This window comes from Zingiber officinale, chromosome 6B, assembly GCF_018446385.1.
Source record: "Zingiber officinale cultivar Zhangliang chromosome 6B, Zo_v1.1, whole genome shotgun sequence".
Lineage (NCBI taxonomy): Eukaryota > Viridiplantae > Streptophyta > Magnoliopsida > Zingiberales > Zingiberaceae > Zingiber > Zingiber officinale.
The window spans coordinates 83,562,331-83,588,487 of NC_055996.1; the positions used below are offsets into that span (position 1 = coordinate 83,562,331).

Genomic DNA, 26,157 nt, shown 5'->3' on the forward strand with positions numbered 1-26,157 from the left:
ACTAGAGTCCGACCTGACCCCGTAAACTCGCCTGGGAATTCTCAAACTTAGGAGGGCTTTTTGGTCGTAACGCTACCTTCGCCGCGTTATAAGCGCCCGTTAGGGTTTTTGAGCCTCACTGCCGGGTCTTCAGCCGCCTGCTCGTCGTCACAGGTGAGGAACCCGATCCTGTTTAAAAAAATTTCTTTGCCATTGTTTTTCGTCTTCGTTCTTGATCTTCACCTGTGTTTGTCTTAGCAGTTCATGATATTTGCCTTCTCTGGTTACTATAAGGTAGACGGAAGTGGATTGTCTGATTTCGTTTCCGGTTTTCTTTAAACTGGATAGATCTGAAACAATTTCATTTTGACTAGATTGTTAATATAGCCTCGATTTTTTTACTATTTTTTTTTCTTTTCAATCTCTCATGCTTGAAATCATCGTATTTTATTTACATTCAAGTGTTGATTAGGCTTCTGACGACGGTTGGTAAGGAAGATGTCTCACCGGAAATTTGAGCACCCAAGGCATGGATCACTCGGATTTCTCCCTCGTAAGCGTGCATCTCGTCACCGTGGAAAAGGTAACAAGTAGAAACTGTCGTTTTGTTTATGTTTCCATCCATTGTAATTAAGTTATATTGGCAGTGTAATTTTTTTGTCTTCATATTACTCCATTGCTTGCTTTCAATAATTAGTGTTCGTATATTAAACTATTATAATTCTAATTCGATAGATTTATAATCCAAACCACATGGAGATTTGAACTAAATACGAGAGGAATAAATTGGTTTCAATTTTGCTCTTTTTTTTCTAAAGCTTTTGAAAATCTAGTCTAGTGTTTCAAACCATTTGTGCACTTAACATTCTGAAGCTAAGTCAACACTTTGACCTCAAATATCTATTCTATTCTTCTTATTGTATAAGCTTTTAGCAACAGAAGAAAAGAGAAATCAATTATATTTCACCTGGAAAATTTGGCAAATCTAGTACAACGACAATTTTGAATGAACTTAGATGACGTATGTAACTTAACTCACATCTATTCTAGATTGTAAAGGAATTTGGTATTGTTGTACTATTGATTCTAATCATGAAGAGCACATAGGTAAATTGAGAATGATATTTGTCTGACAATCATGTATTTAAGCCATATTCTAATATTTATTTTTTAAGACTAAACATTTATTATGTAAATGTAGTACATATCCTCTGGATCATACTTATCTTTGTTTTAGCTTGTTGGTACTTGCAACTTGACTGCTAAACATCATGAGCACTAGTACTTTGGTTTTTTGTTTGGTATAGTTAAAATACCGGTGTGTCTTTTGGTTCTGGGTTAAATATTTTTCACCTTGTCCATTTTTCTCTCAATTTTATGTGTGATTTATGAATGCAGTGAAGTCCTTTCCAAAGGATGATCCCACAAAGCCCTGCAAGTTAACTGCATTCCTTGGTTACAAGGCAGGAATGACCCACATTGTGCGTGAGGTGGAGAAACCAGGATCCAGTATGTGTTTATCAAATTGTCAAATTTTCACATTTCGAAATTGAACTTTCACACAGATTAATCTGAAATCGTTGCAATATTATGAGCACAGTAAATTGGAACTTGTTTATTCATGATTTGTTTTCCATCTATAATTAGTAAAAGATCAACTTGCTGCCACTAGATTAAATATTTTAAATATTGTTAATCTTTGTGCCCAAATATGCATATCTACAAATTCAAAGTTTGCATCCTTGTTATATTTTATTCCCCCAAAATTGAGCATATTTTACTAGTCTCTGATCTGATGCCCATCTTTGTTGAATTTGAAATTGATGTATCAATTACAAATTTAACAAAGCAAAGGAGATTCTTTTCATAATGTTTGTCTTTGCACCCAGAGTTTCTTTATATAATGTATTGTACATTTTTATAAGGCAGAAATATGTCATCCTTTTAGCATACATTTTATGATTTTTAATCTGAAATTCATCTGTTCATCATAAATTCTTATTGCTTGTAGAACTTCACAAGAAGGAAACATGTGAGGCAGTAACAATTATAGAGACTCCACCAATGGTTGTTGTGGGGCTTGTTGCTTATGTGAAGACGCCACATGGTCTTCGTTCCCTTAATACTGTGTGGGCTCAGCATTTAAGTGAGGAAGTCAGGAGGAGATTCTACAAGAACTGGTACAAGAGCAAGAAGACGGCTTTCAATAAGTACTCTAAAAAGTATGACAGTGATGAGGGAAAGAAAGAGATTCAGGCACAGCTAGAAAAGATGAAGAAATATGGGTCCGTTATCCGTGTTCTGGCTCATACTCAGGTAAATCTGAAAGATAATGGTTCTCTTTTCAGTTAATCAAGTAGTTCTTGACAATTTTGACTGTTTTGCTAGTTGTCATGGTTAGAAAATCTTCAGCCATGATCATTCATCATATATATTGTGGTTAGAAATGATGTTCACAGAAGTTTGTGAATACAAAATGCAAGGTTGACTCTCTGTTTAATTGGCCAAGCAGTTCAACCTGGAATCAGGTCCCATCCTTGTCTCAGATATGCCAAAAAATTGATGATTTGGCAGAACCTGATAACTTCATAACGTGAGCAACCTTAACCATTTAGTTGATCCCATTTGGAGCTTATTGGAGTTAAGCATTCCAATGACCTTCATTAGTAGTTTGAGTAACAATTGGCATGCTTATTAGTTAAATTCATCCAATTCCAGTGACAATGTCATTCTTGGGAGGAACGTGTCTTTTTTTCATATGGATTGGGGAGAAATTTCCTTTCCAAATGAATATTTTGTAGTGCAATAAGTATCAAGTTTTTGCTTGTAGGAATTTGCCAACACAACTCATTAAGAATTGGCTGTAAACTATAGACCTGCCCTTGTAGTCTCTGAAAGATGGACTCTAACAATACTTGTAACCTTGTTTCAGTTCCTAGGTAGCATTATGTTTGGTGTAATTCAAATTAACCACCATATGGGATTACAAATACTCATCCAGTAGTTTGGCAACGTTTAAGTATTACTTTCTTCCCAAGAATTATTTATTTTGAGTTTTATTTTTCTAAATCATTGGCAGATTTATATTATTCATTTATTAGGATCAACTTGTGTTTTGTCCTACAGATTAGGAAGATGAAGGGTCTGAAACAGAAAAAGGCACACCTGATGGAGATCCAGGTTAACGGAGGAACTGTAGCACAGAAGGTTGATTTTGCGTACAACTTTTTTGAAAAGCAAGTCCCAATTGATGCCATCTTCCAAAAGGATGAGATGATTGATATTATTGGTGTAACCAAAGGTAAAGGTTATGAAGGTGTTGTCACTCGTTGGGGTGTCACTCGCCTTCCACGCAAGACACACAGGGGGTTGCGCAAGGTTGCCTGTATTGGTGCTTGGCATCCTGCAAGAGTATCTTATACTGTTGCACGTGCTGGACAGAATGGCTACCATCATCGTACTGAAATGAACAAAAAGATATACAAGATTGGTAATTCTGGAGATGAAACACATAATGCTATGACTGAGTTTGACAGGTAATTTCTTAAATCCATTTATCTTTTGTTTCACGATCACCTATAGTATTCTTGCTCAATGATAAGCTAGTCCTTTTGTAGTCATTTTACAACCATGGTTTTCTTAGTTGTTTCTGATCACCATCTTCACTTTGGCAAATCTTTCAAAAGCACTATTAAACTCATTCCATATTTCCATTCTGACCAATTACCTTTCTGTTTATTTCTACAGAACTGAGAAGGACATTACCCCTATGGGTGGTTTCCCTCACTATGGTATTGTGAAAGAAGACTATATCATGATCAAGGGTTGCTGTGTGGGACCGAAGAAGAGAGTGGTTACCCTTCGCCAATCCCTTCTGAAGCAGACTTCCCGTGTGGCCCTCGAGGAGGTCAAGCTGAAGTTTATCGATACTTCATCCAAGTTTGGGCATGGCCGTTTCCAGACTACTCTGGAGAAGCAGAAATTCTATGGCAAACTCAAGGCTTAATTTCAGTGTAGTCCGAGACTTGGTCCTTTGATAGAGATTGACTATTCCTGCATTTAGCATTATCTTTTGTTTGTTTGTTTTTTTGGTTGCATCATTTATGTTGTTATTCCATGATCTCAGGTCTATCTATTATGTTCCATATAAAGTTTTACATAAACTCTTGGCTTTTGCACGCTAATGCTAGTTTCCCATGAATATTCAACCAAATCAGTGTGTATGTCTAGATGCATAACTTCGTCTGTAGATTTTAGGTGGTCTTCATTCGCTCCCCCCAAAAAAATTTCATTGGCATTTTGTTCAACTTTGAATGCAGTCGTCTTTCCCTAACTTGCCATGATGCTACAATCCTCCTGTGACCGAATCTTCTCTTTACCTGCATTGTCTTTTGTGGGGACTAAAAGACATCTTTGAAGAGATTGCTGCCTATGATTGCAACTGATCCTGTTGTTTCTGCCAATATTGCCAGCTTGTTTAAGTCCGTGGGTACTCCTTCCTGTAGTTGGAGTTCTTCAGTTTCAGCAATCAAATGATTTGTCCAGCAATTTTGGCTTCTGTCTCTAGTGCCTTCTTGGTGAGCCTCTTTTTCTGCTTCTTATATCTAAATACGTATGGTTTAACTGTTATACACCAAGTTACATTTTTGTTTTTATCAATTGCGGGGACCTATTTGAAATGGTTTCAGGGGAATGTATTAAATAGTTTACATATAAAAAAAAACACCCTGCAAATTGTAGCACCCCATTGTAATATTGTCTATATATTTATGTATATTGATGTGTATATATATATTCCTCGGATGCTTCACTAACACTACTCACGTTAGCACGTGAGTCATCATCCTCTGCCCTCACTCTTTCTTTTTCCAACATTCAAACACTGTGTTAGAAGTAAAGAAAGAGGCTAGAAAATAAAAAAGTATACGAGTTTTATAATCATAAATCAATAATTTGCAAGCTAAGTCCCAGCTTTTGTCCCCCATGTTATGGTGGGCAGCTGAGATCCCACCCCTTTTAGTCAATTCTCATCCTTCATTTATATTTAAATATTAACCTGACCAATTTATAATTAAAGAGCATAAGCCTAGGAAGAGAGCAACTTAAAAGTCGACGGATATATACATATATATTTTTAATCTAATTATTTGGCTCTTACAATTTGATTAATATTGAGGATCATGAATTCACTTCTATAAAAAAAATTTATTAATCAGAAAACGCAAATAAATCAATCTAGCATCACGAATAATTTAAATTTATAATATATTCTGAGTGAGATTTAAATTTTTATTAACTAAAAAATTCATCCCACCGCATATGATCGTACCATAATCCTGTAGAAGTGGTCGGATACACTTAAGCTTGACTTGCGTACTGCAAATCCATAGCTAGCTTGATTGGTTTACTTTGTGTGTATATGTTGTGTACGTACTTTTGTTTTTTATTTTGGTATTTTAAAAAAATTATTATAGAATGGATTCGAATTTTAATGTCTCGTACTAAATTTGAATTCCCACTCATCCGTCGCCATCGTCATCATCGTACAACACAAAAGCCCTCTCCACTCGCTCGCTAATTAGGCATCGATCAGATCCTGATTAACTAAATGGCGCTTTAATTAGCTACCGCTGAAGAGAAGCAGCTTCCAGAAAGGGCCGGAGCGGTACGGGAGCCCACGGCGAGGGGATCTGCCGCTGGCTGAGGAAGAACTGTTGGTGGTGGTCCGGCATCGGCGTCGCAGGAGAAGGGGAAGCGGCGGCGGCGGTGGAGTTAGAGTTGGAGACGCGCTCGCAGGAAGGGCACATGGTGAGCGTGGTGGGCGGAGTCATGTGCATGTACAGCTGCGGCGACAGCTTCAGGGCTCTAAGCTCCTGCACTTCCTTCTGTAGCCTCCGGTTCTCCTCCGTCAGCTTCTCGCAGCACCGCCTCATGAACTCGCAATCCACCTCCGTCTGCTTCAGCTTCGTCCTCGCCCTCCGGTTCTGGAACCACACCTCCACTTGCCTCGGCCTCAGGTTTAGCTGCTTCGCCAGCGCCATCTTTTGCTTCTGCCATCAAAACCAGTTTCGAGAATCAACGATGATAGCGGAATGAAGGAATTAGGGATCGGAGGAGAGGAGAGGAGAGGAGAGGAGAGGAGGAGCTTACGGGATTGAGGGTGTTGTGCTCCTTGAAGCTCTCCTCCAGGACAGCCGACTGGTCCTTGGAGAGACGGAGCTTCTTTCGAGAGCCGTCCCCGCCATCCTCCTCGTCGCTGATCCCGCCGCGAGAGCAGGACCGATCAGCTTCTAGAACCTCGTTATCGCCGAGTCTAGGGTGACCACTGTCGCGCTCCGCCCTCTTCCCGCTGACGCTCGAGAGCGTGCTGTTGGGCGACGACGCTCCTGCGTCCTCTTCGCTGACGACGTCCCTCTCCCCCGGCCCCCGATTCACGTCGATCCCCCGCAGCAGCGACCGCGTCGCCTCCGCCTCCGCCTCGTCCGTCAACACCACCACCGATCTCTTCTCTGCAAGACCAACACCCAATCTTCAAGATCGGAGCCATTATTGACCAGATCTAAATAACCAGGCCCGTAAATACCTTCAGATGAGTCCCCCGAAAGAAGATGAGCCCAGTAGTTGCCGCGGAGACAAGGAGACGCCGCCGGCTGCTGCTGGTAACCGGATGAGCTCAAACTAAGGCTAAGCCCTATATCCTCCTTCCTCAGCATCCTCCTCCTCCTCCTCCTCCTTGCCTGACCGATTTACCTTTCTCGATCGATTCGATCTCTTTGATACTTTCTCTTCCTTTTTTATTTCCTCCACACTTTTTCTCACTCGGTCCTCCTCCTGAAGCGAAATGCGAGATGCAGAGGCCCTGACCGAGAAGAACGGCATTCATATATATAGTCGATCAGATTTTATGATCGCCTTTACATGTGTGTGTCATGCTCTGTGTCTATCCTAACCACACATGCTTTTTCCTAACCATGGTTAGTTGAGCTGGTCACGCGAAACCCGTGGCTCACTTTGCCTAATCGCCGTCGTCGCTTTGCACCGGCGACTTTTGCCTATATATATAGATATATATATAAATTAAATGTGAAGATGAAAAAAAATTTAAAATTATGGCAGTGAGACAACTCATGGCATTGCATGCGATGGGGAGTGGAGTTGTGCAATTATTACAGTCCGTTGATGGCGATACGACATGGCGTCCTACACAACATTCAATGTCCCCCTATTCAAGCAATGCCGCTCATCATTATGTCCTTCTGAGACCCCACCATCATCACTGCATCTATCATTTGCCAACCACCGATCAATCAGTTCGCAGTTTACGACTTGCGATTTATTACTATTTTATCAGAGAGTTTTCCAAACAGCGTTTAGCCAAACTATTAAGTCTTTAACTTTCATTAAGGCCGCACAAACAGCGATATGTGAATGTTTTTTTTATATTTTTCCCCCCGATTTTATGTGATAAATGCAAAAGAAGCTCCATCATGTTTCCATCGAACCTTGGAATTTAAAAGCCGTCATTGTGTCGCGGAAGCGTACTAATGATTAATCCTGCTCCCCATCATCGCATGTTTACCTGTCCCACGTGTCCCCCTCTCTCAATCCTCTTCATCATTTCCCTGAACCCTAAACTAATGTGGCCCGCACGTGGTCCAACACCCAAGGCCCTCCTCTTCCCATTTTACCCCCGCGCGATTCGCACTAACTCCGCCCGAGTCCACTCGTGGCGCCATCGTAATTCGAGCATACAGGTGGGCCTCTTTCGGGTGGCTTCGTGCCCCCGGCCATGTGACACCACCGCGAGGACAGCGAGGCGCGCGTACGACCCAACACGTGCACGTGCGGTCTAACCAACGGTCGTGATTTACCTTTTTTTTCTTTAATTGATAAAAAGGGAATCTATTCGTATCATTCTCGGAGTGTCCTCGTGGCTTCGATGGCTGACTGAGATGCCGGCCGTCGGATGGACGGGCTCGTCGGATCGCGACCGCCCGCCGGGGCACGGGAATCCAAAGCGCATCTGCTGAGTCGTACGTGTAACGGAGCGGTATCTTCCAACCGTTACAATCATGCAGCAATAATTATATCCACTGATTGACTTGGAATCATTCCTCTAATGATTCCTAGCCACTCGCTAATCGGATCCAATCTCGTCCGTCGAGGCGCGTGCAGCAGGGGTTCATCGAACGGAGCCGGTTGATTCTAATTTCCTTTTAAAGCTTTAATTAATTATGCGGCAACGTCCATGTGATTATAATTATTATTATATGCGCACGTGGCCACAATCCAGCTCATACACCTCGTGCACGTCGTAATTAGAGAGCTAATCTATTGATTAACCATAATTAGCGATTAACTTGCAGTTAAGCTAATGGACCTCCACTGGTTCTTCCAAATACTTATTTTCCCACTGAATTAAGTGCACTAATTTGATTGCTAATTAGTCCTCGAGCTAATCAATGATTTTGATCGTTAATTTAATTAATTATTTTAAAAAAACACAGAGTACATATGATTGGAATCACTTACACATGCACCTTTAATAATGTGTACTTTGCAATCCCTTGTTCTCTAAAGAATGTGGGGGCACAACTAGAACTAGTTAATGATAATCAGGACAAGTGGGGCATTGTGTCCCCTGCCTTGATAGTAGAAATATTAATCGATTACGTATGGAGAAATTAAGAAATATGAGGAAATATTAGTAGTCCACTCAATGTTATTTAAGTCAGACTAATAGGCATTTAATGCATTTATCTAAAACTATACTTAAATTAGAAGAAAGTCATCCAATTCGAAGCCCAATCAAGTCGGACCACACTTTGGCCCACGTTACTGTCTACGAGCCCATTAAATAATGTAGTTGGGCCTTCCAAAACTTAATGATATTATATTTATTTATTTATTAATTAATTAATGTCTATAGCCAACCACAAGTTATACCAAAGTGGTGTGAATGAAAGGAGAATGTTTTTTTAAGAAAATTTAAAAAATAGTTTGACTAATGGGAATAATTGTTTATTTTTTTATAAATTTATATAAAATAAAATTTTAGTACATTAAGTTATAACATTGACTATGAAGTATTATTTTTTAAAAAAATTAATTATTATAGATGTATAAAAATAATAATATATTTAATTAATGCAACGAACAAACTAGATTATGAGCATGCCATTTGGGGAAAAATATTAAACTTATGTGAGCACATAGTAAAATTTGCCACAATTAAGGAATTAAATTGCCATTATTGCTGCTATTATTTCAATGCGACAAGCAACGTGTAGCCCACTTCTACTCGTGATGCACGTTTAATTATGAGTTGAAAAAGTAGATGGGGGAAATTTGGCTCTAATTCAAATAAGGGTGTGTAGATGAATTGACCCAAAAAAAGATGATACGTAGGAAAATAAACTTAGTGATGCTCATGAATGTTTGGGGACGGAGTAGTGGCTAATAATTATGAGAGTGGCCTAACAAGTTGCATTATTTAATTTGACTATAATTAGATAATCTAATTGTTTTTGCCTCTCCAAGTATGCCATGGTAAAAAATAGGATGGATATCTTTAGGATTTGTTAGTTCATTTATAATTCTTAGCTCCGCCACTAACTACTTTAGTACTTGTTGTTTTAAAGAATTGAATATTAAATTGCTAAAAAAAATAAAAGAATTTTTTTAAAAAAGTTATTATAAAAGTCTTAATTCAAAACAAGTGTTCCACTTAGTTTAGCACTATAATTTATTTTAAAAAATAAAACTTTCAATGTCAAAGAGCTCTTTCTCATTTTTCATGCATAAAATCTAATAAAGAGGAGATTAAATACTCTTTTGTTAGAAAAAATATGTAAAAAAATATTTTTTTCCTAAATAATGTTTCCACACCTAATTAGTTCAATATTATAATAATAATTTATCAATTATAATATGAAATTCTATGTTGTAATAGTTTTAATAAACTATATAATAATTATAATATTTTTAATTAAGTTGAATATTTTTATTAGCTTTAATTAATTCTACAGTTATTCGATAAATATTAGAGTAGTTTAGATTCAGATTAAAATAATCTTGATTAAATATTATATAGTTTAAATTGAAAATGATTATAATAATATTTGATTAGTATTATAAAAGAATTAAAATAACAAATTAAGATAGAAATATTTTTTATTTTTTTTAATATAAATATTTTATTATTAATTAAGAATTAAATTTAAATAGAATGAATATTTTGGAGGTAGATATTTAATATGTGGATTAAAATAGAATATCTAAATTATTAAAAACATAAGATAAAACTTAAACAGGGCTGTGCTATGGCTCTTATTTTTACGTTTTTATAGCAACTAAGAGATCATAACTATTACGTAATTATAACATTTACAATTATGTAGCTATTATATAATTGTAACAATTACAGTTCTCATAACAACTATAACTTTGCAACTTCTATAACATGATATTTTCTAATTGACTAATATTAAACAATGCTCACCATATATGAAACTTTCATATTGTAAGAGTTATGAACTATAAAAATGTGGTATCATCACGTTAATGACTCTTTAATAACTATCTCACACCATTGAGAGGGAGTTTAACAAAAGTTCAAATTGACAAGTGCATGTGTTGGGATCCATAGAAATGATGAAATTCATGCCGAAGAATTACAAACTATAGTTGTTAGAATACAGTGTTGATTAGAATCAAAGTACTATTATAATATAATATTGATCAGTATTCGAAGAAAAAAAATTATTGTAATATATTTTATCAAAATCTAAATGTTTATGCTATAATGGTTATTATATTATAATTTTTTATATTAATGATAGTTAAAATGTTTATAATGCAGTGACTATTGTCTAAGTTAGAATCTATAGCTACTATAATAGCGTAAAACACATAAGATAATTTTTTTTTAAAAAAATGAAGTGTATAGAGCTGGAATGAGACTTACTTTTATAATAAATAAATAAATAAAATAAATAAATAAATATAGCTCTGGCACAATTTTTATAAAAAGAGTGTCTTTTTTATATTTGTTAAACAAATAATTTTTTTTTTAAAAAAAACAAAAGACACCCTTAATTTTCACTTGTCATCATCCCGCCCGCTGACCTATTTTACACGGCAGAACAACCAGGCAACACGACTCACGTCAACCCACCACTCATTACTAGCCACGTTACTCGTTGGAGATTCCGTCCTGGCACTGCTCCCTAACCATCATCTCACTTCTGTTCTCTGTCTCCTTTTAAACTTCCTCCAACCTCCTCGATCCCCAAACCGATCCCGATCGACCTCCCACATTTCCCTTCAAATTTCACCAAAAATGCTGAATTCCTTAGCTTCTGGTTGCTAGATCGGGTTTCGAACGCCTGACATGGAGAAAAACTTCAAGATCAAGCTCCTCTTAGGTTTTCTCTGCTCCTTCGTTCCGCTCATTTTGGTTGCATTGTGTTTCCTCCTCTGTAAAAGAATGATTTTCCGGAGCAAAAGCGAATCCTCGGAGATCGGCGGTGAGATCGGCACTCCGGCGGGAGATTTGGAGCCGGAGGACCTCATGAAGTTCGCCGGGGGTGAGAGCTTGACGGTGCACGACATCTTGGACGCGCCGGGGGAGGTTGTGGCGAAATCGGGCTACGGGACGCTGTACAGGGCCAGCATCGAGCAGACTGGCGCGGTGGTGCTGCTTCGCTTTGTTCGGCCTGCCTGCTTGGCGCGGACCGAGGAAGTGCTTCCGGCGGTCCGGGCGCTGGGGGCGATCCGGCACCCTAACGTGGTTCCGCTGCGGGCGATGTACGTCGGGCCGCGAGGAGAGAAGCTCTTGGTCCATCCCTTCTACGCCGCTGGGTCTCTGAAGCAGCTCTTGAGAGGTGAGTTTGTCGTGTTTTTTCCAGATTAAAGGGGAATCTGGTGTTGACAATAGAAGATAGCAATTTTAACCGTCTAAATTTCCTCTTTTTGTCTGCTATTTCGTCAGTTCAAATTTTACTATCCAAATTGTCCTTCTAAATTGTCTCATTTCGTGTTGTCGTTTACGATCTGTTTGTTTTCCCTGATAAATACGAGGAACAGAATTGTGATCAATAAAATTCTTTTTTAGCCAAAAAAAAAAAAAAATCAATCGTGAAAGAAACACTGATCGATCGATCGATCACGATAATCAATCTGTTCCAAGGACTAACTGAATTGTATAATCTACAGCTGGTGTTGCAGAAGCACACCGATGGGATATCATTTACAGGATATCTATCGGCATTGCCAAGGGATTGGATCATCTCCACACGGGACTGGAGAAGCCTATTGTGCACGGTAACCTCAAGAGCAACAACATTTTGATTGATGTCGATTACCTGCCTCGCCTCTCGGATTTCGGCTTGCACCTCATCTTGAATCCCTCAGCGGCGCAGGAGATGCTCGAAGCCTCTGCAGCTCAGGGATACAAAGCCCCCGAGCTGGTCAAGGTGAGAGATGTCAGCAAAGAAACCGACATCTATAGCTTCGGAGTGATCCTCCTGGAGATGCTCACTCAGAAGGATCCTGTCAACAACAGCAAATTCTTGCACTCCAAGGATTTTCATTTGCCCAGTTCCCTGCTAAATTTAGCTCTCGAGCACAGAATCTCAGATGTTTTCAACCCTGACCTGCTTAACCATAGCATTGATCAAAACTCCACCAATGAACAAGGTGTCTTGATGTTGTTCCAATTGGCAATGGCTTGTTGCTCCTCCCAGCCTTCTGGAAGACCAGAAATCAAGTTCGTCATCGCTCGGCTCGAAGACATTGGTGACCGATCGTCAAAATAGCAATGCACTCTTATTGTTGCCATGAAGAAAAGGCAAGATCTTTGATTGCTTCAAACAGTAGACTTGTTCATAGAGCCAGGAAGAAATGACAAAATCCTTTATTGATTGAAACAGTGACAGGTCTGTGTCACTTGTATCTCGGGACGTGGTCTCCGCTCTCCAGTGCACCGCCAGAGATACCAGTATGGCCTATAAGATTTGCAAACTGAGTTCTAAACATGTATCTGAAATTTTACAGTGAAAGTCGGACCCAGAGCCTACTGCTCTTTAAATGCAAGAATTAGAACCGTGGGCTCATTTTGCAGGACACGACGAGCTGTATACTTGCAGATGACAACAGAGTGCAATAACATTACACCGGAGGCTGCATTGATTGGTCAATAAAACCTTCTCAGTGGCTGCTGCAACAAAGAATCATTTCTTTAGTTGCTAGGGAGTAGGGACAACTACACAGAAGGCACTCGAGAATTCTGCTTATTTGATTAGAAAGAAGAACATAATTCAAGGATTCAGCTTTTGTCTCTAGTTTCTGCTTTTTGAAGTGTTGCATCATTGTCTTACTGCATGCTACGAGGAAAAAGCAGGAGCGTTGCAGAGATTCCCTGTTACTCGATACAGATTTGAATGGGCCACACATGAGAATGCATCATTGAGTGGTCTGAACCATCAACTCCACTTCATTCATCAGCTCACGTGAAGCAATCATGTACACTGCAACAGTCACTCTGTATATCATCAGAACTGCTTGTCACTATTCCCAATCACCTATTCAAGTTGATCTAACAACGCATTCCAATTGGCAGGCCTTGAACATCAGAACCCTGTGGCACACCAGCAGATATCAAATAGGTTACAGTAAATTTACTGCATGAAAAGTCGTGGCAAATTAAGATAATTCAGCTGGAGAATGTTGGTGGTTGGAAATTTAGTTCTTTTACATTAATTTACTTGAGAATATTATTTTGCAACACAGATTTTTGTCCCTAAACTGTCTAAATTTTAGTCTGTTGAAAATCCTCAGGAAGTTAATGTTTATTTCACCACGACTTCACTCACTCCTTCAAAAATGTTTGAATCAGTAAATGTGATTTGATAGAGTTGGAATCCTCTCCTGCCGAATAAGAAGAAAAAGAGATGATAACAACTCATTAGTTCATGAAGCATGATACTGTAAAAAGGAGGCATATATCACAACTGCGATCAAGATGACCATGAAAATCTGAACCATGCTTCTTCATGAAGCTGCAGTCCCATTAAAACACAGAAGAAGAAAGTCCCATTAAAACACAGAAGAAGAAGAAAAAGAAGAATATTAGCTACCGTTTGTAGCGACAAAATTAAAATTATTTAAATTTTACAATGGAAAATGATAACATTTCAGTAACCACCAAGGAATTGAAAAACTGGTGACCAAGCTGTTAAATAATCCATAGTTATCAGAATCGTACTGATGCGGCGGTAAAGAATCGTACTGATGCGGTGGTAAGGAAGAGTCTATCTGACACGAGTCAATTATCACGGTATACGTCAAAATCAAGACGGTCAACACCAAGGAAGCGGATCATTGACCAATCGGAGAGACCCTTGTCGAATCGACCATCTGAGTAAACAAGTATAGTTAGTCTGGTTGGTAGGAGAACAAGCTATGCGGACTGGGAGCTCGAGCCGAGCGGGCCACCCGTCTGGCTTGAAAAATGGAGCGGATCATTGGCCGATCGGAGAGACCCTTGTCCAATCGACTATTTGAGTAAAGAAGTATAGTTAGTCCGGTCGGCAGGAGAACAAGCTACGTAGGTCGGGAGCCCGAGCCGAGCAGGTCACCCGTCTGGCTCGAAGAATGGAGTTGGCATTATACACTTAATGAAACAATGAAATGATAAAAAAGGAAAAGATGGATAATTAATAAAGGAAAGAGAAAACTAAATAGAACACTCCATCTATCATTAAATGAGAAGAAGTCAAGACAAAGATATCCTCTGTCGGTAATCAATATCATTAAACAGGAGAAGATGGAGGGTCACCAAAAAAGGTATAAAAAGGGCACGACAGGTATGAAGAAAGATAAGAAAAATCTTTATCCTTAGTGCTCACTTTTTTCCTCTCCTGTTTACCTTGAGCGTTAGAGGGCTAACGCCAGAGACCCCTTCCCTGGTTTTGGTTTTGTTTTGCAGAGAGCGAGGTCTTCATTTCGTCAGCGGAACTGCCACCTTCCCGGCTTTCCAGCTTCGCGCCTTTGGACAGGATCATTTTGGCGTTGTCTGTGGGAACGTAGCCTGCATTCGAGAAGAAGATGGAAGACACTGGATGACTCACAACAGTGACGTTGACACGAGATGATCTCGACGCATTAATACAGGCTCAAGTGACGAAAATATTGGAGCAACAGTAACAATAGGCGCTGGCCAAATGGCAAGTACAGGAGCCTGCAGCTTCCGCGGAAGGTCGCCGAGCTGAGTGAGAAGACCGAACGGAACATCTTTCCATTCAGGACCCGAATGGAAAGAGGCCGATCGACACCTATGGGGAAGAACCTCATGCGCCGACCCCCCTACATCGAGCGTCGTTTCGAACCCCGGCAGAAGAGAGGGGTCAGGCTGATATAGATCGGAGATCATCCTCTAATGAGGCACCCGTTCGAAACACAAGAAAGAGAAAACCCAGGGAGGGCGACTCGCCCGAACAAGACAACCAACAGTTTTCAGAGGGGATTCTAAATGACCCTCTGCTGAAGTACTACACCCCATTGACGATTAGGGAATATAATGGGACGATCGACCCTGACGACCACCTAGTCAAGTTTGACAATGGAGCCAAGCTGCACCAATACACGATGCGGTAAAATGTTGAGTCTTCATTACCATGTTATCTGGATCGGCAAAATGCTGGTTCAAACGTTTGTCGAGCGGCTTGATCCATAGCTTCGAAGACCTCCGAGCGGCCTTCCTACATCACTTTGCTAGCAGTCGCCACCACCAGAAGATGAGCGTGAATTTATTCTCACTGAAGTAAGGGGTCGCGAAAGGCCTTAAGGGCATATATCCAACGCTTCAATCAGGTGGTGATGGACATCCCGACGGTCTCATCGGATATATTGGTAAACACTTTCACTCAGGGATTCATTGAAGGAGAATTTTCCGATCACTCATTTGGAAGCCGCCAAAGGACTTTGGCCATCTATAAAAAAGTGGCCAATGAATACATCAATGTAGAAGAAGCCCAGGCGGTCAGGAAAAATGAGGCACCCGCCAAACCAGTGGCGGCATCCGAGTGGTGTCAACCGAGGAGCCATCAACCTCCTAAAGGGCCTCGATCAGGAGGAACTCAACCACAACACGAGCCTAGGACACATGCCGTGCAACACCTTGGGGCCGAACGGCCAAAAGCCTCTAGGAGCAAAATATAAACACCGATATTTTGCTCATTCCATCAGTCGGTGACTCATAATACACGGGACTGCTACCTGGCTAGCAGGCCGGCCCCAAGAAGGTAGTATCGTCAATCATCGTCGCCCGATCGAAGATATAGGCTCCGATCAGTTGGGAGAAGAGAAGACGAAAAGATAGCGGTCGAACCACGCTGCCATCAATCTCAACAACAGAACAGTCCAAGTCCTGTTCAAGAGCAGGCCGAACGGAGACGACACTCAGCTCGAGAGGAAGAAAATAGGAGCAACGCCTCCTGGGGTGAAATAAGAATGATCGTCGGGGGGCCGATTGACGGTGATTCCAACCGACCGAGAAAGTTGAACGCGCAACGACTTGACACTCATGCAGTCAGCTGTAGCAAGGGGAAGGGCGAGAGACCTGTGATCAGCTTCGGTCTAAAGGATTTAGAGAGGATAGAGATCCCCCATGATAACACCCTGATTATCCTAGCGGTAATAGCTAATTATGTTATTCACCGTACATTTGTCAACACAGGAAGCTCGGTGAACATCATCTTTAAGAAAACATTTGATTAGTTGCAAATCAACCGGGGTGATTTACTGCCCATGATGACTCCACTTTACATGTTCACCGACAACGAAGTATTGTCGATCGACCAACTGCGCCTGGCCATTTCGCTAGGGGAAGAGCTGTTGAAGAGGACACGGACGACCAATTCATCGTGGTGGATGTGTCGTTAGCCTACAACGTCATTCTGGGCCGATCGATGCTGAATGAGTTCCGAGCGGTGGTATCCACTTTCTACTAGAAAATCAAGTTCCCGGTGGGGGACAAGGTGGGCGAGGTCAGAGGCGATCAGTTGGCCACTCGACGTTGCTACATCGGGATGGTCAAAACAGAAGCACGAACCGCTCGGAAGACACCTCGCTTAGAGGTGAGCGGTGTCATGGAGAAGCCTCCTGCTCTGGTCTACGATGAAAAGGAGGAGGTCCTGATCCATCCAAACTGATCGGAATCGACGATCTTTATCGCCGTCGATCTAGAAAGCGAGAAGAAAACAGAGTTGGTCACCTGCCTCAGACTAAACTATGACATGTTCGCCTGGTTGACGCACGAATTGTCTTGCATTTTTTCGAACGTGGCTCAACATGAGCTACATGTCCGATCGGACTCTTGGTCGGTTAAACAGAAGAAGAGAGACTTCAACCCAGAGCAGAATTTAATCATCCGGGTGGAGATAGAGAAATTACTAGAGGCAGGCCATATACGAGAATTCCAATTATCATGTTGGCTCGCTAATGTGGTACTGGCCTCCAAGCCAGGCAATAAATAGCTGGTCTGCATCGACTTCCGTGACTTAAATAAGACATGCCCAAAGGACTTCTATCTATTGCCTCGAATAGACCAAATGGTGGACTCCACAACCGATTGCGAATTAATATACATGCTCGATGCATACTAGGGCTACCACCAAGTGCCGCTGGCTCGAGAAGATCAAGAGAAGGCCAGTTTCATCACGACCGATGGAACTTATTGCTACAACATCATGCTGTTCGGACTGAAGAATACCGGAGCAACCTACCAAAGGCTAATGAATAAAGTGTTCCGTAGGCAGATCGACCGAAATACGGAGGTCTATGTCGATGACATACTAATAAAATCCCTCTAAGCGGCCGACCTCTGTATGGACGTTGAGGAAACGTTCCAAACTTTAAGAACCTATGGAATGAAGCTGAACCCCAGCAAGTGCCTGTTCGGCATGAGGAGCGGTCATTTTCTCGGGTATTTCGTGACTGAGTGGGGGATCGAGGAAAATCCAAGTAAGGTGAAGATCTTGCAAGACACGCCTCCACCTTGCAATTTGAAGGAGGTACAACAGCTAACCGTATGAATCACCGCACTTTCAAGGTTCATCTCTAAGACGTCTGATCAAAGTCTGCCATTCTTCAAAGTACTATGCCGAGCTACGAGATTTCAATGGGATGCAGAGTGTGACCCGACTTTGGAAGAGCTCAAGGAGTATCTTAACTCTTTGCCTGTGCTAGCTAAGCCAAGAGTCGGAGAGTCTCTCTAGATCTATCTGTCATCCACTGAGCATGCGGTCGGCTCGACATTAGTCAAGTAGAACGACCATGAATAGCAGTCTGTGTATTTTTTTAAGCCATATATTAAAAGATGCTGAATCTCGCTACACTGCTCTAGAAAAGTTAGCTTACTCTCTGGTGCTTGCAACTCGGAGACTCTGCCCTTACTTTCTTGCTCACTCGATCATCGGCATGACCAATAGTACCATGGGAAAGGTCCTCCTCAATCCAGAGATGTCCGGGTGGTTAATCAAATGGACAACCGAATTAAGTGAGTTTGATATTCAATATCAACCCCGAACGACGATCAAAGCACAAGCCTTAGTTGATTTCGTCACAGAAGTCCAGAACGCAGAACTAGAAGCAACCTGGAGAATATATATGGGCGACTCTTTCACTTGGCAAGGGAGCATACTATTGATCTCACCAAGGAAAGATCGATTACAGCTCTCCGTTTGGCTAAAATACCGGGCCACCAATAATGAAGCCGAACATGAAGCATTAATCGTCAGCTTGTAGGCAGCGCGGTACGTCAGGGCCACAAAGGTCCTCTTCCACTTGGATTCTCAGCTAGCCGCTCAGCAGTTGTCAGGGGCATTCAAAATAAACAGCTCCCGACTCAAGCTCTACGCAGAAGCCTTCAAAAATCTGAGGGCAAGTTTTCAAGAAGTCACTATACAAAAGACGTCGCGATCAGACAATCATTCGGTAGACGACTTAGCCAAATTGGCTAGCTCATTAACGCCGATCATGATTGAATGCCCGATCAAGCAAGTTTTATGGGTAGTGCACATTGATCGGATGGAAGGTCTCTCCTTCCCAAGAGACTGGAGGATGTCACTCATCAAATTTCTCTGATTGAGTGTGATACCGTCTGATCAGGAGGCAAATTGTCCACTGAAGAAAAAGGTCGGACGATTTACATTGATCGGGGATCAACTCTACAAGAGAGCCTTTTCTAGCCCCCTACTTAAGTGCGTTGGATTAGAAGACATAGAGTGCATCCTCCAAGAAGTACATCAAGGCTCCTGTAGGAATCATCCGGATGGCCGTTCATTAGTGTTGGTGCAGCGGGACCGGCAAGAGGGGAGGGGTGAATTGCCTGCAAAATGATAACTACCCTCCTCGTACTTTCAACTAAAAAATTAGCAACAATAAAATAAAAAATAATAGAAAAGAAGGAAAAGGAACTCAACAATTGATTTGGTTACAACCAAAAAGGTTGTTAATCCAAGGCGGTTGAACGGCGCACTAAAAGTCTCCTTCTCTGAAGGCGGAGAAACCTTTTACACACTTAGAGAGCTCAAGAGTCGCTAGGAATTGATTATAGAGTTGATTCATTAATTCCTACGTCCATGAGCCTTTATATAGCTCTTGGAAACTCTATCTCGAGTCTTGAGGGCGCCTCTAAAGGGGTTAAGGACGCCTCCAGCCAAGACATTAGATAAAACTTTATCCATATTCGAAACGGTCATGTTGACTCAGTTGGAGGCGCCTCCAAGGGCATTGAGGGCGCCTCCAAGGTTGTTGAGGGCGCCCTCAATGCCATTGAGGGCGCCTTCATCAACTTGATGTTGGAGGCGCCTCCAACGACTATTGAGGGCGCCTCCAGTTATCTTTCCAAGCTTCTTTCTTCTTCTTTTCAGTTTCCGAAGTTCCGATTACTTGGATGATTGCGGCCAACCGAAATAGGGCTCACCCAAATCCAATTTCTGGCATTCTCCTCGAGCAGGCTTCCATCCCGGCTTCTCATCCCTCGAACATCGTGCATGTTATTTTCGTCCACCGGAGTACTCTTCCGTAGCTCTTTTGTCATTCGGATGCACCGAGCCCGTCGACTCCCTTTCCGTGTTGTCCTTCTCGCTAGCTGCATCTTCTGCTCGACTTCTTGCGCTCCTAAGCTCCTACACACTTAGATACAGGGATTAAAATCAAACAGGACCTAACCTAACTTGGTTGATAATATCAAAATAACCATGGGGTTCAACAATCTCCCCCTTTTTGATGTGCATCAACCCAAGTTCAAGTTAGGGTAAACCAAACAAGTAATTTAAAGAAATTACAAAATTAACATTTCAAGCATAAAGTTTGCAATTAAAAATAAATTACAATACTAAGTATAGAATGCATTTGTCTATCAAACTTTTAAAAATAACTTGAAATTTTTTTTTAACTCCCCCTAAACTTGTTCCTATCTCTCCCCCTTTGATCACAGCAAAAATGGGATAGGAATTTTCAAAGTTAATTCTAACTTTTAGGCAATTTAAACAATATTTTTGAGAAATTTCCAACAATATTGTTTAATAAAACTTGTTAAAGCATTATACAATTTCTATTTTCATGCTTTATCAGTAAGTTAATTAAACATTTTATTTCAATATTTTGGCTGCTAGGCAGTGGTGAGACATTATGCCTTCTTGGTTATTGGAGCAACAATCACTTTCTTAGACAAATCCTCATAAATAAATAAAATATTTAATTTTTCTTGCTAAAAGTGCTAACTTAAAAAAACTTAGTCTAGAAAAGATTTTGGAATCCAGTATATGTTCATTCCTACTGGATTAATCAAAAACTTAGGGAGTATATAATTTCTGAGATTTTTTCTATGTTGTCCTTGGTGATGTTTAATATACCAATTTAATTTATAATAAATTCTAAGTTTTAATTTTTAAAATTTATTTAAGCATGTATGATTATTTTTCAATTTATCAATTTCAATTTTTAATGTTTCATTCTCTAGTTTTAGATTATCATACATTTCTAGATGACATGCATTTGCTAAATTTAATTTTAACATATTATTTTCCTTTTCTAACTTATAAACTAAATCTTTAGTAAGCACTTCAATGAACTGGAAGGATTGCTTGGGTGTTAGAGAACATACCTTACTTACCTCTATCTCTGATGCTCCCCATTCATCGTAGCTTTCTTCTTCTGATGATCCTCCCCCTTCATCTATGCTCATCTCTGAGCTGGTTTATTCTTCCAATTGATTGTTGGCCATTAGTGCTAGTCCCGAGAAGGCTTCGACTTCAGATTCGGAGGATGATAATTCATCCCATGTAGCCTTCAGACTCTTGCGTTTAGAGGACGTCGATCTTTGAGACTTCTCCTTATTCCTTTTATTTAATTTTGGGCAGTCATCCTTGATGTGCCCTTCCTCGTTGTAGTTATAGTATCGAACCGTCCTTTTGTTGTGTTGATGCTTTCTTGATTGCGTTCTAAATTTATTAGTCTTAATAAACTATTTAATTTTCTTACCAATAGCGCCGCTTCAGTTTCGTCGATTGATGCTTCAGAGTCGGGATCGCCCATCTAGGCTTGTAGGGCAACATTGAGGTTTGACTTCTCTATTTGTTTCAGTTCTGCAATTCGAGACTCGTGAAGTTCGAAAGTAAAAAACAAGTTTTCTAGCGTACTTAGCTCAAAGTCCTCAGAGATGTAGTAAGCATCTACTAAGGACGCCCACTTTAGAGTTCTTGGGAAGACATTGAGTGCATACCGGATAGAATCTCGGTTCGTTACCGATTCTCCAAGATTGGTCAGTTGAGTTATCAACTCCTTTATTCTTACTTAGAGTTGCACTACCTTTTCGCCGTTATTCATCCGAAGATTTGTTAGTTGAGTCCGGATAATGTCGCACTTTGCTAATTTCTCTTTTGAGGTGCCTTCATGGAGCTCCAGGAATTTTTCCCAGAGGTCTTTGGCGGAGTCGTAGCTTCCGATCCGACTTACCTTCTGGGGCGGCAGGATGCTGAGCAGATGGAACTCTGCCTTTCCGTTGGCCACGAAATTGACTTGCTCTTTCTTGGTCCATTGGTATTCTTCCTTATCTTTTGGGGCTGCAAAACCATACTTCATTGTTAATAAAATATCAAAATCCGTTTTGAAAAATACCTCCATTCGGCGTCTCCATGTCGTGAAGTCACTGTCGAACTTTAGGGGATGAATACTTGTTCCGGCCATCATCTTGGTCTTTGTTGCTTCAGACTACGATCAGTCCATCTGAGGCAGTCTGTCTCTGATACCATTTGTTGGTGTAGCGGGGCTGGCAAGAGGGGAGGGGTGAATTGCCTGCAAAATGATAACTACCCTCCTCGTACTTTCAACTAAAAAATTAGCAACAATAAAATAAAAAATAACAGAAAAGAAGGAAAATGAACTCAGCAATTGACTTAGTTACAACCAAGAAGGTTGTTAATCTAAGGCGGTTGAACGACGTACTAAAAGTCTCATTCTTTGAAGATGGAGAAGCCTTTTATATACTTAGAGAGCTCAAGAGTTGCTAGGAATTGATTACAAAGTTGATTCATTAATTCCTAGGTCCAAGGGCCTTTATATAGCTCCTGGAAACTCTATCTCGAGTCTTGAGGGTGCCTCCAAAGGGGTTGAGGGCACCTCCAGCCAAGGTATTGGATAAAACTTTATCCATATTCGAAACAGTCATGTTGACCCAGTTGGAGGCACCTCCAAGGGCATTGAGGGTGCCTCCAAGGGTATTGAGGGCGCCCTCAATGCCATTGAGAGCGCTTTCATCAGCTTGATGTTGGAGGCGCCTCCAGCTATCTTTCCAGGCTTCTTTCTTCTTCTTTTCAGTTTCTGAAATTCTGATTACTTGGGTGATTGCGACCAACCGAAATAGGACTCAGCCAAACCAAATTTCCGGCCTTCTCTTCGAGCAGGCTTTCGTCCCGACTTCTGATCCCTCGAAAGTCACGCATGTTATTTTCGTCCATCGGAGTACTCTTCCGCAGCTCTTTCGTCCTTCGGATGCACCGAGCCTGTCGGCTCCCTTCCCGTATCGTCCTTCTCGCTAGCTGCATCTTCTGCTTGACTTCTTGCGCTCCTAAGTTCCTGCACACTTAGACACAGGGATTAAAACCAAACAGGACCAAACCTAACGTTAATCACATGAAAACAACCATGGGGGTCAACAATTAGCCCGGAAGATCCTTCTCGTTAGATATTCTAGCCCACACTCTAAGAAGATGCCACTCGGACGGTGGCCAACTGCTTGTCGTGCAAGAAATATCATAACATCCCACACCGACGAACCAAAGAGATGAAGACATCCATGGTGTCCTATTCGTTCGACCAATGGGGCATGGACATCGTTAGGCCATTTCCGATGGCGACAACTCAGCGGAGGTTCCTGCTCATCACTGTAGACTATTTCTCAAAATGGGTGGAGGCCGAACCATTGTCAAAGATAAGTGAATAGATGATCATTAAGTTCGTCTGGCGAAATATCTTGTGCCGATTCTGTTGGATCGTGAAGAATCGATAGAGGGGGGTGAATATCGATAAAAATTTTCGTAAATAGTAAGCACAACGGAAAAAGAATAAGCAAGAAAAGAGCAAGGCTAACACAAGTTCTTTTTACTTGGTTCGGAGCCTTTGGCGACTCCTAATCCAAGACCCGCACACAAGGGTGCTTTCGATGGGCAATCCACTAGCAATTCGAATAACTTTTTACAAATTGAAAGTACAGGAAATGCTAAAAGAAATGAAGTACCGACAATAATAAAAATAAATGAAAGAACACGTTGTCGGAGAAGCTTCAACGTCGCAGGAGCACAAGAGAGCAGTTCTTTAGTTTTTGAATTGATGTTCTAGCTCCAGCCTTCACCCTCCTTATATAGGAGGTTTCGGGGCGCCCGCAGCCCTTCGAGCCGCCTTGAAGTGACGTAGCCGAGCCAACCAGCGAACTCCACGTGGCACAGCGACGTTGGGGATAAAACTTTGCCTCCGGGCGCCCGGGTACCCCCCGGGTGCCCGGACCTTGATTTCCAGCAACTTCCTTCCTATAAGAAAACGTTAGTCCGAGGCACTTATATCTCCTATAAAACATATTATTAGCACAGTTCATAGTTTACAGAAAGAGTATTAATTAGATTCCATCTCTCCGAGACCGGAATCTAGTCAAGATCTCGACTTAGAGTTTTGAAATGATTCTAAGTCGGATCGACGCCTAAGTTCCCTTCCCGGGAATGCATCCTCACAGTCACTCCCCTCTAGTGACTTGCCTTTACTTACCTGCCAGCTATTCGGTCATCCCATTGACCTAGCTGGACTTCGTGCCAAACGTTCGGTTAGCCCGTCGACCCGTTTGGACTTCATGCTGGATATCCGGTCGGCCCGTCGACCTAGCTGGGCTTCGTGCTAGACATCAGGTCAGCCCATCGACCTGTCTGGGCTTCTCCTGCACACTCGATCAGAGTGTTAGATCAATAACAATACTAACTTAACTTATTTTGTCATTCATCAAAACTTGGGTTAGACCGTTAGTGCTAACCGCACCAACAATCTCCCCCTTTTTGATGGAATGACAACTTGGTTAAGTTAGTGTAAAATACAAGTAAAACAAGCATTAACAGGTTTTTAAGTTAGTTTTTATTTTCAATTTGTTTTAGCTAACTTAACCACCTAGCCCTCCCCCTTTGACATTCATCAAACATAAACATGGATCAAATAATCATAAATGCAAAAATATTGCAAAAAGAATGCAAACACAAATCAGATTGACTCAGGGGAGTTAAATAATTAGAAATTTTACTTTAAAAGGTATCTCTTATCCTTTTCAAAATAGCTAAGAAACATAACTTAGAAAGAATAACTTTTCCAAAATAGCTAAGTTTTGAAAAAAAAAATGACTAAGTTAGAAAGATAACTAATTTAGTAACATATCTTAGTAGTAAGTTTGTAGATTAATTTTCAAAAGATAATTATTGCAATCATAAATTTATAAAAGCTAATTTTTCAAGTATAAGTTTTAAAGTTTAACCAAAACAAATCCAAACTTCCAAACATAAGTTTATATGTTTCAAAATGAACTTGAACTTGAAAGATTTTTCAAGCATAAAAGATAATTTTACAAAAGTAAAATTTTCAAAAACCAGGTAAAATTTAATGTTCAACATCTAATTTTTCAAAGTTAAGTTTGTGAAATCTAATTTGCAAAACTAAGTTTCTAACATTCGATTTTCAAAACCAGTTTTCAAACCAAGTTTATACCATACAATATTCAAAACCAAAGAAAATTTAACATAAAACTTAGTTTTACAAAGGTTAGGTTTCATAAACACATTTCTAAAACATTTTTAGAAGAATATTTTCCAAAACCTAATTTCAAAAATATTTTTAATAAAAAAATATGAAAATAATTATTGCTCCCCCTGAACCTGACATTATTAAAATAAGGCTTTTGAAAATAGTTGCTAAGAATATTTAATATAAGATTTTCAAAGTATTTTTTTTAAAATAAATTGAGGTAGAATTTTCTAAAGATATTTTAAAGAGAAAATTAAAAAAATAACACTTAAGGAGACAATTAAAAAAATAAACCTCCCCTGAATTTGATACTTCTTTAATTTATTACTCTCCCTTAATCTAATGCTAATGTTTGGATGTGTTAACTTTCAATGCCCTAACATATTTTTCTACCTAATTGTTCTAGGGGATTTAGTAACACTTATATTATTTACATAATTATCTCTATATCCTTGGTATAATTGTTTATTTGAGTTTGATTAATCAATAATTAATTTTAGATTCAGGTGCTTAAGCTTCAGTTTAAAGTTAAATAAGATAAGATTTTATTAATTCAATAACAGTTAACCATTATCAATAATTTATTGATTAATTTTTACTTGATTTAATAATTTAATACTTAGTAAAATAATTTAAATTTCGTATTAATTGATTGAGTTGGTTAATGAAAGTGTTAGTTCATGCCATTAATTATTTTTTTATTTACTTCCTTTTAAGTAGGATTAACTTAGTTTGAAGTTAGCATGAAGTTAAAGTTATTAAACACAGTTAAGTAAGGTTTAATTCAAGTCAATTTTAGTTCTCAAATAAAGTTAGACTTAAACAATTAAGTTCTACTTA

At 40.2% G+C, this 26,157-nt stretch overlaps 3 protein-coding genes across 4 annotated transcripts; 2 read left to right on the plus strand and 1 right to left on the minus strand.

Moving 5' to 3' along the window:
* Nucleotides 1-15: 15 nt before the first annotated feature.
* LOC121992901 (60S ribosomal protein L3-like) lies at nucleotides 16-4,192 on the plus strand. Of its 2 annotated transcripts, none has more exons than XM_042547527.1 (6): nucleotides 16-153; nucleotides 452-562; nucleotides 1,378-1,488; nucleotides 1,991-2,295; nucleotides 3,106-3,515; nucleotides 3,727-4,192. In XM_042547527.1, the coding sequence occupies exons 2-6, from the start codon at nucleotides 478-480 to the stop codon at nucleotides 3,983-3,985; spliced, it is 1,170 nt and encodes a 389-aa protein (XP_042403461.1). In that variant the 5' UTR covers nucleotides 16-153; nucleotides 452-477; the 3' UTR covers nucleotides 3,986-4,192. The 2 variants fall into 2 exon arrangements, with proteins under 2 accessions (XP_042403461.1, XP_042403462.1); XM_042547528.1 differs by having other exon boundaries at nucleotides 65-153; nucleotides 442-562.
* A 1,267-nt stretch (nucleotides 4,193-5,459) lies between these two features.
* Nucleotides 5,460-7,003, minus strand: LOC121992902 (homeobox-leucine zipper protein HAT4-like). The gene is made up of 3 exons (XM_042547529.1): nucleotides 6,563-7,003; nucleotides 6,130-6,488; nucleotides 5,460-6,029 (listed from the first exon to the last, which is right to left on the minus strand). Exons 1-3 carry the CDS (start codon nucleotides 6,690-6,692, stop codon nucleotides 5,604-5,606), a joined length of 915 nt encoding a protein of 304 aa, XP_042403463.1. The 5' UTR covers nucleotides 6,693-7,003; the 3' UTR covers nucleotides 5,460-5,603.
* Nucleotides 7,004-11,239: 4,236 nt separating this feature from the next.
* On the plus strand, nucleotides 11,240-13,767 carry LOC121992903 (putative kinase-like protein TMKL1). Its single transcript, XM_042547530.1, has 2 exons — nucleotides 11,240-11,864; nucleotides 12,196-13,767. Exons 1-2 carry the CDS (start codon nucleotides 11,372-11,374, stop codon nucleotides 12,795-12,797), a joined length of 1,095 nt encoding a protein of 364 aa, XP_042403464.1. The 5' UTR covers nucleotides 11,240-11,371; the 3' UTR covers nucleotides 12,798-13,767.
* Nucleotides 13,768-26,157: the final 12,390 nt, after the last annotated feature.

Excerpts from the sequence above, each read along its gene's own strand:
- LOC121992901 (XM_042547527.1), top strand. The coding sequence starts at position 478 with ATGTCTCACCGGAAATTTGAGCACCCAAGGCATGGATCACTCGGATTT. Across the intron at positions 1,489-1,990 it reads GGTGGAGAAACCAGGATCCA|AACTTCACAAGAAGGAAACA; the intron begins GTATGTGTTTAT and ends TATTGCTTGTAG. Across the intron at positions 3,516-3,726 it reads GCTATGACTGAGTTTGACAG|AACTGAGAAGGACATTACCC; the intron begins GTAATTTCTTAA and ends TTATTTCTACAG.
- LOC121992902 (XM_042547529.1), bottom strand. The coding sequence starts at position 6,692 with ATGCTGAGGAAGGAGGATATAGGGCTTAGCCTTAGTTTGAGCTCATCC. Across the intron at positions 6,489-6,562 it reads TTCGGGGGACTCATCTGAAG|AGAAGAGATCGGTGGTGGTG; the intron begins GTATTTACGGGC and ends TTGGTCTTGCAG. Across the intron at positions 6,030-6,129 it reads AGCACAACACCCTCAATCCC|AAGCAAAAGATGGCGCTGGC; the intron begins GTAAGCTCCTCC and ends TTTTGATGGCAG.
- LOC121992903 (XM_042547530.1), top strand. The coding sequence starts at position 11,372 with ATGGAGAAAAACTTCAAGATCAAGCTCCTCTTAGGTTTTCTCTGCTCC. Across the intron at positions 11,865-12,195 it reads TCTGAAGCAGCTCTTGAGAG|CTGGTGTTGCAGAAGCACAC; the intron begins GTGAGTTTGTCG and ends TATAATCTACAG.